Raw genomic sequence first — 16,820 nt, forward strand, 5'->3', positions numbered from 1 at the left:
CAACCCTAATGGTTGGATATAAGAGCTTCCACACATAAATAATTCCACACATCCATCCTTTCTGCACACTTTCTTATCACTATTCTCTCTCTCTTTTCTTCCTTTCTTCCCCAGTTGCAATCCAGACCACCACCCCCGCCATCATACACCCCGCCCCCGTCAGCTATAATTATTCACTCAGACAAAAATGGTGTCAAATAAATGGTGCCCATTGGTTCTGGCATCTCATTGACTGCAATCCCACCAAACCATAGTGCCAGAGTGGGACATACTAGCACCAGTGGGCAGTCACAAAAGGATCCAAGCAAACAAGCATAACAAAACCCCAGTGTCCTAAGGGAATCTGGAATCTCCTGTTCTTTAGGGTCAAACTAGACATTAAGAGGAAAATGGATTTCTGCCAATTAGCTTGTTTTCCATCCCACACCAAGATCTCCTGAGAAATATGTGCCAGAACAATTAGATTTGCAAACTAATCCCCTGTCTGACCTAATTTATCTGTCCTCCCTTAACAAGAAACCATTGCTAGAAATGTAGATTGCTATTCATAGGGTCAAGCATTTTGTGTGACATGAGTGTGTGCCTAACAATTTTCTATGTGCTACCAAACATTGGGATTAATTCATGTGCCCAGATTTCCTGCCTGCTGTGATGGCTGACAGCGGATGAATCAGCAGCAGTGAAAGGGCAGAGGGGGACAGGTGGGCTCTGTGACACAAGGAGAAAATATTGCCAATTTGGCTGTCTCATTTAGACACTTTCAGATAATTAAACATTTCAACATGAATGACTGCTGGTTCAACCAGGACACAGAGGCAGTGTGCAGTAAACAAAACCTCATGTCAGCCCAGAGCAGTCCAACAGTCACTCTGTTATCATATAAAGAAGAAGCAACTCCACACAGACCATAGTGCTCGCTCACTGTTTTTATTTACATGACCATCACAAGTTTGTGCATCTCAAGGAAAAGTTTAATATCCCTATTTAATTTTAAAAACCTGTAAACAATTTGGAGTCCTGATGCTTCTGCTTCTGCAAACGGCCTCTGTTCTGATCACTGGTAAAAAATCAGGACTGCGGACTCAGTTAGTTCTCTGGAAGCACTCCAGCCTTGGTGGGTCCCATAACCGCTCCAGTCGAAGCCAGTGAAGTCACCACACTGCCGAGGATTTCCTTCTGGGAAAAACCCTCCTCCACCAATGCAGTACTAGGGGGAGAAAAAGGAGAAAAGGGGGAAATATATGATAGAAATGCGGAGGAACCAACAAGCCAAACCTACAGAATGAGATGTTCTTGGCAAATTACAGAATTGAACATCACAGAAATTGAGGAAAGACTGATGTGAATGTTTATCGATCTGGTAGAAAAGAAAAATACAAACATATAAAGACAAGAATGAAAAGATCAAGCACTGTAGCGGGTCTATAACTGTAAAATTATATGGAGAATTATCTGGAAGTTGAGTCTTGGCAACTGGACTTTGTTCTGCTACTCGTCCAAGTAGCTTCTTCAGTCTTCAGACTGAAGTAGGTACTTGGACAAGTAGCGAAACATTTCGACCTAACAAGAAAGAAGTCCAGTTGCCATGACTCATCTTCCAGATAACCTGGATGACTGAGAATCTTCACAGATATATGGAGAATTGTATATAATCAACAGCTTGGCAAAGGTTAATGGTTTGGAGCACCTGTCTGCAGAGACAGGAGCTGGGAGTTCGAATCCCACTATGCCTCTGTGGAGAGGTGCTAGCCACTCAGGGATTTTACAGAGAAGAGCCAAGCATGAGAAATGTTGGGAGGGTGAAGGAAAGGCCAGGGAATATGCGAAAGATTTTTTTGAGAAGTTAAATGCAAGCATGTGCATGCCAAGGGTAAAACTCTTTCAGAAACACGGGGAGGGAGAAATAAACAAAAAAGCAGGCCAGGAAGGACAGCTGACAGCAATGAGTTCAAGGGAACAGCAGGAGACTCACGTGTTCTGTGTGACATCCTGTGGCTTTAATTCCAGAGCACAGGGCCACAGCGGCTTTCTCGTAATTAAACACTCGAAACTGAACAAAACCAGGGACAGACTCTCCTGGAAAGAGCAAGGACAAAACCGTAAAAAAAAATATTGGGGGGAATAGAATCTTTAGACAGGATGCTGATGCTGTATCTAGAAGTAGTGCACCCCTAAGAAGAAAAGGCTGTCTGTTTATTCTAGCATCCTTTGCTTTTGATCCGTGCTGTCCTGCAAGGTTTCTTCCTGTCCCCTTTCCATCTACATGGCATCCCTAAGAGAGGACCAAGAGCAGGCAGGGTGTAGCTTGAACTACTGAGTTTCAGAAATACAAAACAGAGTATGAATGACCGATGATGATAACAGGGCAAATGAGGGGGCAAGCAGGATTTAGACTGGCAGAGGATGTCCTGTAATTGGCAGGACTCTCTCGACTCACCCTTGAGCCCTGCTAGTGCCCCTTCTCTTAGGACCTGCATCCTGGTCACAATCCTGGTGACACTGAATGTTGCCAGATCAGGAGCTCCAGGACTGAAGGACAAGAAGAAAGACTTACGCTGTCCGTTTGGAGCATGATACGCCGCTACCTTCTGGGCATTACCAGCATCAAAGACGATGGGTATCACTGGCCCGTTGTCCGCTGGGCAGCTGCCAATACCATATTTCACTGGGTATTTCTGAAAAGAGAAGCAAGCCACAATTCGTTTGGTTTTGTGGCATCCCAACCCCCACCACCACCACCACAAAAGTCAGACCATCTAGGAAAGAATATTGCATTTTTCTGTAATTATTATTTAATCAGGGCCCAGTGTGAAGCAATGTGAGGCATCGTGTGATCACATTCCCGCTGATTGGAGCACTATGTTCTGCTGGTGTCACTGTCACCAAACACTGAGTCAGCAGCCTAGAAGAAACAGCGACTCACCAGGCAGCCACCATTACCTCATAGAGCCGGAGCAGGTTGCCACCTTCTGCCATTAGGAATCCTGTTTCCGTGTGATATCTGAAGAGTGACTTGTCCCGCCATTTCTGCATGGGGGTTTTGTTCGGGACGTGCCATACGGACAGGTCTCTTGCTACAATATCATAATAACCAGGATTCTGGGTGGAAAAAAAATGCACATCAGCAGCAAAGGGTGGGGGGGGACTGTGCTTTCATTTTAGCATTTTTGTACAATACCCCGAAATGCAACCTTGCTAAGAAGAAGAACTGAAATATATCTAGGTTCAGTCATCAGTCTTAATGGAGGTTGTAGCCAAGAAATCAGAAGAAGCCTGGGACTAGTAAAGGCAACAATGAAGGAATTAGAAAAGATCATCAAGTGTCAGGTTGTGTTGCTGGAGACCAAGACCAAGATCATCCACACTCTTGTATTCCCGATCGCCATGTATGGGTGTGAAAACTGGACAGTTAATAATAAAGCTGACAGGAAGAAATGGATTTGTTTGAAATGTGATGCTGGAGGAGAGCTTTGAGGATACCCTGGATGGCCAGTAAGACAAACAAGTGGGTCCTAGATCAAATCAAGCCTGGAAGCAAAGAGGTGGAAACTGAGGCTGTCCACCTGGGCACACCAGGAGAAGAACGGATTATCCGGAAAAGACCATCATGCTGGGAAAGGCGGAAGGCAGCAGGGAAAGAGGAAGACCAAACACGAGATGGATGAACTCCTAAAAGAAGCCACAGGCTTGGGTTGGCAAGAGCTGAGCAAGGTAGTTGAGGACAGGGCATTTTGGAGATCACTCATTCATAGGGTCACCCTAATTTGAAGGCGACTTAATAGCACATAAAAACCTGCTATGATACAGACATTTAAAGGACCCCAGTAGGATCAGAACACTGGCCTACCAAGTCCAGCATTCTCTTCCTTTGCTGACCAACACACTCGGACACTTCCAAGCCCTATTGGTCTTAGCAGGCTTCGTTTCCAAGTAAGCACCCTTCTTTCTTCTCTAACATTGTTGTCTCTCTGTGGAAAGGCTCACCTTGTAGTCATCACTCGTTGAGCCCACGGCTGAACCAAAAGTGGAATTGTTGGCCCAGTTTCCATCACCTTCTGGGATGTTGGCATTGCTGCCTTGCTGGCTGGACCAACGATCCCCTACTGTGCATTTCCCGTGCAAGTTGTTCTCGTGAATGCTGGCCACCAAAGTCCAGCCACCTCCGTTGGTGTTCATGTCGCAGAAAGTCTGGTAGACTTCGCCATCTTCCGTGGCCAGGAAATACAAGCCATCTGCCAAAAAGATATTTGTGGGTCAAAAGAGAGCTTGCCCGAAGAGAAACATCCCTGCCTGCTTGTGGATGGACAGCCTAGACGGGGCCATCCTGGCCTCCAGTGGGAGGGAATTCTAAAGTCTGGGAGCAACCACAGAGAAGGCCCTCTCCTGCGTGCCCACAAAAAGTGCCTGTAAGGGTGGTGGGACCGAGAAGAACGCCTCTCCTGATGATCTTCACACTCGAGCAGGCTCATAAAGGGAGATAGATGCAGTCCTTGTGACAGCTTGGGCTCACACTACGTTAGGGCTTTATAGACTAGAACTAGCACTTTGAATTGTGCCCGGAAGCAGATGGGCAACCATTGAAGCTGCTGTAATGTGGGGGTGGGTTGAGGGGTTTATGTGATCCCTGTGATCCCTGTAATCAGCCCCCCCCCCCCGTTAGCAATCTGCCTGCTGTGTTTTGGACCCACTAAAGTTTCACTTTCCATAGGCATCCCCATGTTACAGTAATCCAGCGGGGATGTAACTAAGGCATGTGTCACCATAGCCAGATCATGTTTCTCAAGAAATGGACGAAGCTGGTACACTACTGTACTGTAGTTTTAAATGTGCAAAGACACTTCTGGGCACTGCCAAAATACTGTCTTTTAATTGTATGAGCTGCCTTGAGTCCTTTTGAAGGAGAAAGGTGGGATAAAAGTATTTTACATAGACAGACAGACAGACAGACAGACAGACAGACAGACAGACAGACAGACAGAGAGAGAGAGAGAGAGAGAGAGAGAGAGAGGACTGTGGTTTTATTCTAATATACGCTGTTGATTCAATGGGCCATAAGTCAGCCACCTCTTGCTTTCCTCACCCCTAGCCCACTTAGAGGCATCCTTGATTTCCTTGCAGCTCCGGGGAAGCTTCTTAGATGGACCTGCCTCGTCTGGAAAGCCGGACTTGCTCTCCCAGCTAATCAGCAGGTTAAGGACATCCTGCTTCACTGAGCTGAGGTAGCTGTTGCAGCCTGCATAGGGAACAGAGTTTGAAAATACAAGCATTTAGTCTTGAAATCCCGTGAGGTGCTAGCCCCCCCCCCCACTCTGCACTGGTTGCAGCTGAAGAAGGATGCCGACAAATTGGAACATGTCCAGAGGAGGGCAACAAGGATGGTCAGGGGGCTGGAAACCAAAATCTAGGAGGAATGACTGAAGGAACTGAATACCTTGGGAAAAGAAGACTGAGGGGAGATAAGATAGCACTTTCCAAATATTTGAAAGGCTGTCATCCAGAGGAGGGGCAGGGTTGTTTTTGACCATCCCAGAGGGCAGGGCATGTCATAATGGGCTCAATTTACAGGAAGCCAGATTTAGGCTGAAAATCAGGAAGAATTTCTTAACTGTTAACGCAATACAACCATGGAACTTCTGACCCCAGGAGGTGCTGAGAACTCCAGCGCTGAAGGCAGCCAAGAGGAAATTGGACAGCCATCTGTCAGATCTGCTTTGACTTGGATTCCTGCCTTGATCAGGGGGATTGGACTCTATGGTCTTAGAGACCGCTTCCAACTCCATTATTCTATGAACATGCCAAGGGCCATATTTATATAGAATTAAAAAAACAGCATCCCTCAAAAGAAAAAATGCTGCCATAATCAGCAGCACATACTTACTGGTCAGTTTTCCCTTAGGAAGGACAGCCAGGAGCTGAATTAAGAGAACAAAATACTTCATCGTGGAATCTTTTGGAGGACGAAAAAAGGGAGCCAAAATAAATGTTCAGGGAAACATGTATTTCCTTGCTGTGAGAACAGCCTTTGTCCAGTGACACAAACTCTTTTGATATGCTTTTCTTGGCAATGCGACCTGCAAAAGTGGCAATGATCAATTGTTGCAGTGATTAACCAGGTTTTTGCTTTTAAGATGTTCTTACAATTAGATGTTTTTTGCCAGATAAAGGAGCACTACTTGTATATACAGTATCTTGTGTAGTTTAGCCTTGAGAGGAGAAAGACAGGAGAGATATCTGAGTAAGCAGTTTAAAGAGTCCTACCAAGGCAAATACATCTAGAAAGCAGTTAGCCTGTGGCAACAAATCCTTCTCATGGCCTGAAACCACTTTCCAGAAATTTAAGTTGCACAGCAAATAGAAACTCATTAACAACAACAAAATATAACAAAAAACTACTTTTTAAAATGATTTATATTATCTATCTTTTTTGTGTTTATGTTTATCTGTTTGGACATCTGTAGCTTGCCCCAGAATAGTAGCTGGCTAAACTCTCAGCTAAGCATTCAAAAACCTGGTGCAATTAAACAGAAACTTCTTATTTCTATAAAGCCATTGAATTACAGGCGTATACTGATCTACACAGTAACAGATCTGGAGCAGATGGCAAAGGCCATCATATCGAATTTCCTGTCTAAACAGGAAAGGCATTAAATTGTGCCATGCCACACTTCCGAAGAGTTCTGTGTTTGGTCTACAACTGCCACAAAACCCGTCCCTAGTCAAGATTCATTGCTATTGACTAATTGCTTTCTATGGAAATAGGGCAGGCAAGGCTGTCAATTGGTGTTTCTCAAGCAGATTTTAGCTGTTTGCAGAAGGATAATGTGTTCTCAACATTGCAACATTTCCACAGTGTGTCACACAGACAGGCTTTCATTTCTTCCTCCTTTGGTCTAGATGGGCGGGGTAGAAATTCAATAAAAAATAAATAAATGTCTGACAATGTGGACTTGTCCACGAACACTCACACTAAAATATAATACTGTAGTTAATCTTTAAGGTGTTGCATGCTTTTTCCTCTCTTTTTGTTTTGCTTTTGTTTTGTTTATTTGGATTTTGCCTGAGATGCTTGCACAGAGTAACGCGGCTACCTCTTCCAAAGCAGACAAGCTTGTTTCAGGAGGTCAAAACCTTGACTCCGCTTTCTGTCTTGTACTCCAGTTAAGGGATACAGACCCACACGTGCGTAAAATACGGGTCAGATGGCTCAAACACCAGGTTGCAGCACCAAGTTGCAGCTCTAATCTTTAAGACGGACCCAGTAAAAGGTGGCATGAAAATCATAATTCATATTATTAGAAGAGAGAGAGAGAGAGAGAGAGAGGAACCCGTGTGCATATGAAAGTCTAACTGCATAAATGTGAAAGCTGGATAGTTAAGAAAGCTGACGGGGGAAAAACTGGCTTGTTTGAAATATGTTGCTGGAGGAGAGCTTTGTGGCCCTGGACTGCCAGAAAGACAAACAAGTGGGTCCCAGAGCAAATAAACTCTCTCTGGAGGCAAAAATGACAAAACAGAGGCTGCCCTGCCTTGGGCATATCGTGAGGAGGGAGGATTATCTCTTGAAAAAGGCAGTCATGCTGGGAAAGCTGGAAGGCAGCAGGAAAAGAGGGAACCCAAATACAAGATAGACTGACTCCCTAAAGGAAGCCACAGGGTTGAGTTTGCAAAAGCAGGGCAGTTGAGGACAGTTTGGGAGATTGCTTGTTCATGGGGTTGCCATGTGTTGGCAGTGACTTGACAGCACAGCAACAACAAAAGTGCTTAATTGTCACGTAATGGTCACTCAGGAATGCAAAGCCTCAATTTGCCAGTACCTGAAATTTGGCCAGCCAGTAAGTAGCCTGGCTCTGGAATCAGAATAAAGGTTTAGATTTCCAGGTCTATAATTAAGCAAGGCCCCAAAAGAAGGATGATGGTGATGATGGTGGGAAGGAAGGCCAGAAGGAGCCTTGAGGAACAAGGGTCCCACTCTTGTATATCTGATATCCTTACATCTCCGTCTCTCCCACACTTCAACCTGCCTGGCTTCTAGATCATGCTGTATATATCCTGAGTTCTGCACAGGTACACAGACGTAGCTACTGGTGCCAGTTAATACAATTCCTGAACAGTCCTTCTTTGCAATGGTTTAACTGAAAAAGTAATCAATAGCTCACCTTTTGAAGTTCTGCTCTTCTGCTGCGTTCAGTCTCCTTGGTCTGCTTTTATTAACCCCTTGCTGTGTGTGTGTGTGTGTTGTGTGTGTGAGCTCAGCTTCCCTGTGGCTTACAGCCAGACCCTAACAGATGACATATAAGGATCTGTTTGCATATGCTGAATAGAAGAGGTTAGATGGATAATTAACAAATGTGCTCATTGTCTAAAGCAGTGGTTCTTAACCTTGGGTTACTCAGGTGTTTTTGAACTGCAACTCCCAGAAACCCCAGCCAGCACAGCTGGTGGTGAAGGCTTCTGGGAGTTGCAGTCCAAAAACACTTGAGTAACCCAAGGTTAAGAACCACTGGTCTAAAGCAGTTATTTCCAGAAGAGATATGTATTTTGTAAAGTAAGGGGAGGGGGTTCCCCAGGTGAGAATTTCCTGTCTGGCTAAGAACCAACACTTTTGCAACAGAAAATCCTAGGTCAGAGATAACTTGCATTCTAGAACGACACCACCCATCATCACCTTGAGCACACCGATTTCAGCTGATTTAGGACACAAAACTAAGTCAAGTGTGGCTAGAATTATGGCAGGAGACCCAGGGGAATACTGTAGCCTGAATCTCCTGGTGTGGGGAGAAAAGACTCCTACCTAAATCATAGGCAGCCAGCGTTGTCAGCTGGAGGTGAAGATGGATCATCAGGGAAGCAAGCAGAGTGGAACAGACTGAGAGTAGGAAATCATCAAGGAAACTAGAATAACATAAGTCCAAAGAGTAATAAAACTCCAAAGGGTGTGGTGGGGAGTTTCGCAATTACCAATGACTTGAGATCTCAGGGTCTCGAGTTGTAATGGAAATAATACAGAGGGTAAACAAAAAGAGAAGAAGGAGCCTGGGTGGTGAAACCCTGACTAATAGACCATTGTGATTCACGCCTGCAGAAACTGGGTTTCCAAGGGTGAAATTGCTGTAGCTGTCCAATGGACTATTTGCAAGCGTCAGTAGGGGCAGAGAGAGCTCTGTTTGCATCGAACTCCAGAAGCAGAAGCTGCCTCAGGATGCTAAGAAGGTGCTAATTGGCAATGGTCCTTTTTTTTTTTTTTTTTTTTTTTTTTGCAAAAGGACTGCACAGAAGAGACGGGCATGAACCGGTTTGTGCCCATCTCGACTGCATAGCCCACCTCGTTCATTTTCCGTTTCAAAGGCTCTGTTGCCATCTAATGGAATTTGCTATAACTACAAGATGGTCCTCAAAAACAGGTTCATAGGTCGATCTTCCGTTGTTCTAAACAAGTCTTCTTAAAAATCTTTTCTTCTCCGCACATCTCATACAAATCCCTCTCTATCATTCAAATCCTGGCTATTGTGATCTTGCAGAAAGAGATCTGTCTGTATGAGCATCTCTCCATCAGAAATGGCAGGGACTTTCTGAGCGTTCTCCATAAATAAGTAAGAAATAAATTTAGATACCATGTTGAAATGGGGTGTGTCCAGAGTCATGTTTGGCCCCTGCTAACTCAGCCTTTCTTCCAGCTGAGTCACTCACCATTTCAGATTTAGCCAGCTGAATGTGAATTTAAAAGTAAGTGACACTATAACATTCTGCTTTCAGAATGTCACTTTTTGGAGGCCCCAAACATCTGGAAACTGCTGGCCCCAAGCTAAAAGAATATAATGTCCACATAATTTTGGTTTGGGACAGCATCATGGTGCTTTGAGGGCTGCATTTCTCCCCCTTTTTTTTGTCAGCCCTGGACATTCTGTCTTTGGTTCCACTGTTTGCAATTCCCAGTCCTGGACTTCCCTGCAGGCTCAGCCTGTGTCAAGGTTTCCTGGAAGTTGGGCAGAAGGGCAGCGAGGTCAGGCATTGTTCCATTTCCCGCTCTTTGAGAGGAGACCTTGATTTCATCAGAGCCCCTGGGAAACCTTGGAGGCAAGTGGGGATGGTCTGAAAGCAGGAAGGCTTTGCCCACTTCAGCAGCAGGCCCAGGACGTCCTGTTTCAGTCAGCGAATGCAGTTGCTGCCATATGCATACAAAATGGGGCAAACATCTAAAGTCGGCCAGTAGCCCCTTTTTATACCAATGTGCCAAAAAACTGTGGTGGAAGATACTGGCTGGCTAACACCAAAGTAGCTGCACCCTGAAGGGTATCCAAATTTCCTAATACCAACCACAGAGCAAACACTCTGGTTTGTTTGCAGTGTGATGTTACACAACTTGCCCTGCTGTTTCCCTCCCAATGTTATGCGGTCTGATAGAGGAATCCAGGCTGTCCCTCCCCTCCCCAGCCCTCTAAACTGTGGGCTGAAATTGAAAAAAAATGCCACCTATTCAATTAAAAGGGGATAACTTTTCCCTTCAGAGACCCACAGTCTTCAAAGCAGCTCTCGTTTACCTCCTGATGACCAATCCCCAAAGAAAGCTAATTTGCACAGCTATGAAAATTCTAAACCTCGTTGAAGGATAACCAGGCACCCTTTACTTCTTAAAGCAGCTATGCTTCAAAATGCAAAGCTGCAATCTCATCTAATGTGGCATCTGCTCTTCCTCAAAGACCTCCCTCACTTGAATAATGCTAATAGTTATCTGTTTAGCAGGCACAGAGTCAGAACTAAAATTTGGAAGTGTGGAGGCTTATCGCGATAGTCCCCTCCCCTTCCCCGCCTGCCATCCAAGTACCACCAGCCCATAACAAGAATGCAGACAGGAATTAGATCAGTTCATATAAACCAATAAGGAGCAGGTTTTTTGTAAAGCTAATTACTCTTACTTGCCCAACCAGGGTCAAATCACCCTCAAACACTTTGCATTGCGACAGGAGTAGCTTACAGAATTCCTGGGAAAATCCACTTCTCTTCCAAAAAACTAAACTGGGAGGGAACAGGGAAGCAATCTAAGGAAGTGTCAGGTGGTGTCACCTTGGAAAATCCCAGGGCTTCCAGCCCTCAACCTGGGTCTCCACTGCACCACTGACTCCATGTGTTGATCGGACTGAAGGCCGTTGTTGTGTGCATACAGATGTCTGGATGGGGACTGGGGTCATGATGGACACAATTAAATGTGGGCCACTGAAAGCCTAAGTGCACATGGCACTCAATGCCGATCACATCACTCAGAGAAGGAAAGGAGGGGACAGGATGTTGCTATGATCATAAGCTTCACTTTCTCTGATCTCAGACGAGAGCATGAACAGACGTAGCAAGTGGTCTACACTGGTTATGGGACCCATTGTAAAATATCTACTCAAAGGGGCACAAGTGTGGTTTTTCCCCACTCTTGTCTTTTCTAGACCTACGTGTATGATTGCTACTCTTGCACTAATTTCCTTCTTCCTTCTCCTCTTGGATCTCCTTTTTCCTCCTTCTTGCCAGAAAGGGAAGGACGGCAGATGGTTCCTCTGTAATGGCCACCAGCAAATCTGCATCCACAGAAGCCATCAATAAAGGCTTCTGTAGCCAGTTTTCAAAATTCTTTCTCCGGATCTGTGTCAAATGGGGAAATTAGAATGTGCTTTTTCTGTGGATTCATGCTGAGGGAGAGGGCTAGGAAGTATGAGGGTTGGGGATCTAAAACTAGAGCCATGGCCACAAGAGGAAAAGATGGCTGCCAACTCAGATGGCTTTAAGAGAGCTGGATGTTCTTATTTGTGGATGACTGAGCTACTAGAGGCCACCAGTCAGAATGGACATACGCAACCAGGGCAGTAGATCCCTTCATCTCAGTCAGTAGGCAACACAAGAAAGAAGATGTTGTTGGACCCTGGCCTGCTGGAGAGCACCACTTGGAGAACACTTGGGCCACCACTCTTGAGAAATCTCGGGCCCTAATAAGGCAGGAGCCATATTGGATTGAACAGGAGGCCTAATCTGTCCATCTGTCAGACAGAGAAGACTCTACAGGAAGCGATGGACAGAACGACCTGACAGAAGGCAGCTTTCTATGTCCTCCCTGCTTTGACCTAGCAGTCATTTATTCAAGCTGAGAGATCATCAAAATTCAGCAGTGGGTAATTTATGTCAGCAAGTGGCTTGGAAGCCTGCCAGAAGTCACAAAGACAGAAAGTCTTCAGGCCCCCACTCCATGGACCTCCAAACATGTCCAGAGTGCTGTGCATTAGAACAAGAAGGCCACCTCAGCCCTCTATAAGGATGGCCTCTCTGTCTCTGAGACGTTTGGGATTTCTATCTCTGATTCCCCTCTGGGCTTCTGGCTCATAAACACTTTGACGAGGATTCTGTGGGCATCACCAGCCATGTTGTCCACAAAGGTCTTAAGCATATTATAGACCACCGCGAACGACAACCCCATGCTGGCCATAGTCACCAGTTCTTTCGGGAGCTTTGGCGGCTTGCTGGCAGCCTGTATCAGCAACTCTACCACCTGCTCTTTGGCGATCTCGTTGGCCAATGGCGACTTGACCAGAGATCTGAGATGCTCAACAGGTTGTGCAGCATGGTCAGCTACTTTCCTTAGAGAGGACTCTTCCAAGCCAAAACTGATGCAGTAACCCTGAAGCATCTTGACCAGGAGGTCAACGTTGCAGATGACTGAAATCTCATGGATGGATTCAGCTTGGAGGCCACAGGCTACAGCAGAGACTAGCCACAAGTGCTCTATCATGGCGGCCTTCTTTTTTTCCAGGAGGCGATGGGAGATGTTAGGGGTGGCAAGGAGAAAGGAGTGGCTCCTTTGTAGATCCAGGTCCTTCCACAGGGTCTCCCCAAGGAGGGGAAAGTCATACCTACTAAGCAGGAAGTTGGAAATAAGGAAGATCTTGGGAGACTTGACTCCTGCAGCCTTGAGATCTTGCACACACTCCTCGCGGAGCTTCTCCAGGGCAGCAGCTTCATTAAAGCCAGCGGGTTGGGTTTGTCGTATTGCCTCCAGGTCCTCATCTACTTTGGAGCGGACAAAGTAGACGTCTTTGTCAGACTTCTTCAGATAATGAGCCAGGCTGGCATGAAGGGAGGTGAACTGCGAGGAAGCAAGGATGACAAAGAAGTCATAGTGGGAGACTTGGATATCCTCTAAATAATCTTTAGCGTGGAAATTGGGTGTGCCAATACTTGGCAGGTCCCACAGAATGACATGGGCATATTTTGGGTGCGAGTACGGCACAGGGTTCTTATTGGAGGCCACGTTCCCAGTAGGAGCAGCACCCTCATCATCCTCGTGCAGGTCCCGGAAGGCATTAATGAAAGTGGACTTGCCAACACCAGGCTCCCCGGTGACACCGACATCTAAGCAGATATTCTCCAGAGAGGCCAGAGTCTCTTCTAATCTGCCAGAGAGCTCCGAATAACTTCCTTTTTCAAAGGTTTTTTTAAGGTCTTTGATCTGTGCCTCCGTCAGTGTGATTCTGCTTTCCTTCGCCTTTCCTGCCATTGCAACAGATGGTGGTCAACCTAGAGATAGGATAGCACTTTTCAAATACTTGAAAGTCATAGAGAGGAGGGGCAGGATCCATTCTTGATCATCCCAGAGTACAGGACATATAATAATGGACTCAAGCTATAGTAAACCATATTTAGGCTGAGTATCAGGAAAAACGTCTTAACTGTTAGAGCAGTACAGCAATGGAACCAGCTAACTCAGGAGGTGGTGAATGTTCCAACCCTGGAGGCATTCAAGAGAAAATCGGACACCCATCTGTTAGATCTGCTTTGACTGGGATTCCTGCCTTGAGCAGGGAGTTGGACTCGATTGCCTTAGAGGCCCCTTCCAACTCCATTATTCTGTGATTGTAGAGGAAACGCGAAAAGTAAGCACATGGCAGTGAGTGAGCAGAAACCATATGATAAAACACTGACCCATATGAATGCATTTCCCCCATAGAAAATCTACTAAGGGCAATCTTTCAGGAGAGGGGAACCAAGCATCCTTGCCACTGAGAGTACTATGGTGAACTCAAACCACCAAGCACCATCACCCAAAGAGAGAACTCATCAGTTTGTCTTCATAGATTATAGTAACACTGTCTAGAATAACCCTGTTCACTTTCTTCACTTCCAAACCTGTCTTGGAAGATTACATGTGCTATGCAGTCACCAGGGCTTCATGTGTCCACATGAAAAAAACAACAGCTGGAAATAGACAACTGTTGATGGGGTTTATTTAGAGAATTGATGCTTATGGTCTTCCCAACACAGAGAAAAAGCTGGGGGGGGGATAAATCCTTTGCAACCGAAACCATGTAGTCCTACAAGTATGGGAGCTACAGAAAGCCCTCTTGCCCTCCCACCATTTCCCTATAGGGCTTCCATGCCCCACCTTCCTTCGGGACGAAACACCTTTCCCTCCGGTTTTCATCATCATATTCTTCCCTTCCTTTGCTGCTCAACAGCCAGTGCCTGGAAGTCAGGGCGATGAGGTGGCTGGCATTCTCCTGAGGCACTGGGGAGGATCCGTTAGCTTACATGGTGATCCCTTCCAGCTCTTGGTGAAGCAAAAGAGTTTCTTCCTTCTGGCCCGGCCTGGAGCTGCTATAGAAACTGGGTTGTAATGCAGGACCTCTCCCGATTGGCCAAGTTGGCTATCCCAGTGTGATGTCAGCAACAGCCTTAAGATACAGGATTTTTTAAAAAAAAAAGACACCTGAAGTGGTTCAAAATCCATTTAATTTAGAGCCCTTCTGTGATGACATCTCATTTCTAAAAATAATAATCACAAAGCAGTTTACAATTAAAAACAGATACAAAACCCAGTGGTTAAAAATAACAAAACAATCCTGTCCATTAATACATTCAAAACCATGGGTAGCTGACAGTGTTGAAGAGAAGGAGCAAGGAGCACACTTGGGAAAAATCTCTTGAAAAACAAACTGGGTTTTAGTTGAGGTAGAAATATACCCACCATCTACCTATCATTGGGGAGACTGTTCCACTTGGTGGATGACACCATAGAGGCGGCTTTGCCAGAAAGTCTTCCATGAAATCAGAATCCAAAATGGATGGCGTTATGTGCTGTCAGCTAATGTTCAACTGATGGCCACTGTTTGACAGCAGATCCCATCAGCCCCAGCCACAACACCCTAATGGAAAAGAATGGTGGAGCCACGTCTTCCAAATATGTCCCAGGGCTCATCCTCAGTTTATATGTATGGTTGCCCCCAAACCACAACTCCCGAACCACTTTCAAGTGATCCGCAAGTGGCAAAAGACAGGGAAAAGACAGGATGGCAAACCAGCACCCATGTTGGTTGAGGATTAACTCTGCACAGCTTCTTGGTTTTCACTGTACACTGGTGATTTTTATACAAAGCGCAAGATAGTTTCAAAACAGAGACCATGGATCAAACAAAATACATTTATTTCTAGTTCTGTGTCCAGCATATAAAATTGTACAAGAATGCCACAATGGATATTTATAAAGGCACAGAAGTTCATAATGTCAAGTCTAAAACACGCTGATCACAAAGAGAGCTCTTACTCAAGTCTCTATGATGGGGTGGAGAAACTGGCCCTTCAAATATGTTGGACTACAACTCCCATGATCCCTTAAGGGTAGGTGGGAGTTGCAGATGAAAAATATCTGGAGGGCTAAGGTTCCCCACCTGCCCCCTACAGAAACACCACACTAGGATCAGCTACAGTCCAAAGCCCTTATTAGACCCAGTGGCTTCTGTCGGCTGACCCTGCATCTGATTTGGCGCTGGACCATAGCAGCAGGGAGATGCCGTTTAGACCCACTCAAGAACTGAATGCATAAGCAGAGTAGCAGATGTATGGGTCAGATCTGGCTCCACGTTGGTCTCTTCTTTTTCTTGCTTCCAGGGGAGCAGTTCAGCCTCTAAATCACTACCTGGTTCTCTTTAAAAGAAAAGCAAGGTACCCGACGACTGGGTGGGTGACTTCAACAAGCCACCCAAGAAGGCCACAATGTTTTCACAGCTACTGGTTGTGATCTTGTTATAAATCACTTTGTGATCACAAGATGTCACTTTTCAGTGGCCAAAAGATTCATCTAGGAGTCCAAAATTCAGAATTATAGCAGCTCAATGGCCAGATGTTCAATGAAGTTTCACCTGGTAGGACAGTAGACTTTAAGGCACTCATTCAAAACAACAATAACAAGGCAGACTTAATCTTTTCTTAAAAAAAACACCTTTAAAATCACTCTTAATTACAAAGATCTGTAAAGAAAATTTACAACAGCCTTGGAGGAAGAATAATACACGCTGTAAGACAGGGTGAGGGCAGCAGTCAAACCAAGAAAGAAGACGTCTGTTTAAATTCACCCTGTAAAATGGAGAGACAAAGGGATGCCTTTTTAAAGTTGCAGAGGAGAAAAAAAGGAGTACAGTGCACATTCAGAACCCATCCGTTTCAGGGCACATCATCCTCATGGCTCTAAATGAGGGCAGGAAAGGGGTGGCTTTCCAGATGCTCCCCAACGGTGGCTCCCAAGAGCCCTGGCCTGCCCAGCCAGCAGCAAAGCTGTGGAGTCTTCCCTTCTTCCCTGCCCTGAGCCGCAGGTTGGTTGATGGTCCCCATATTATCTCTGAAGGCAGCCTGTTGCAAAAACTGCTTTTTTGGCCCAAAAAACACCAGCAGCCATCTGGGGCATGGCAATTCTGGGCGCCTTCAGTCCAAAGAAGCAAATTTTCCAAGCTTTTAGTCTCACACCACCAAAAGCAAAGCATGATGCTTGTATACTACCCCACAGCACTTAAAGCACT

General features: G+C 45.6%; 2 protein-coding genes and 1 long non-coding RNA gene across 5 annotated transcripts in view; 1 reads left to right on the forward strand and 2 right to left on the reverse strand.

Annotated features, from left to right (window-relative positions):
- Positions 1–16,820, forward strand: part of LOC144584948 (uncharacterized) — a 94,144-nt gene that overhangs the window by 22,029 nt on the left and 55,295 nt on the right. The gene's annotated exons all lie outside the window — the stretch shown is intronic.
- Positions 909–11,939, reverse strand: LOC110088114 (intelectin-1). The gene is made up of 8 exons (XM_020810228.3): positions 8,157–11,939; positions 5,879–6,071; positions 5,081–5,233; positions 3,985–4,232; positions 2,941–3,099; positions 2,555–2,675; positions 1,973–2,076; positions 909–1,207 (listed from the first exon to the last, which is right to left on the reverse strand). The coding sequence occupies exons 2-8, from the start codon at positions 5,937–5,939 to the stop codon at positions 1,055–1,057; spliced, it is 999 nt and encodes a 332-aa protein (XP_020665887.3). The 5' UTR covers positions 5,940–6,071; positions 8,157–11,939; the 3' UTR covers positions 909–1,054.
- F11R (F11 receptor) overlaps positions 8,556–16,820 on the reverse strand; it is a 32,278-nt gene continuing 24,013 nt past the window's right edge. For 2 of the 3 annotated variants that reach the window (XR_013539444.1, XM_078382257.1), the window contains one exon: positions 14,744–16,380. Coding sequence is in view for 2 of the 3 variants with exons in the window: in XM_078382257.1 (XP_078238383.1) it covers positions 16,345–16,380 (36 nt within the window). In the remaining variant the exon portion in view is untranslated. Of the gene's footprint in view, positions 16,381–16,820 lie in introns of all 3 variants that reach the window. The other variant, XM_078382256.1, reaches the window with a different exon arrangement.

Source organism: Pogona vitticeps, chromosome 15, assembly GCF_051106095.1.
Source record: "Pogona vitticeps strain Pit_001003342236 chromosome 15, PviZW2.1, whole genome shotgun sequence".
Classification (NCBI taxonomy): Eukaryota; Metazoa; Chordata; class Lepidosauria; order Squamata; family Agamidae; genus Pogona; species Pogona vitticeps.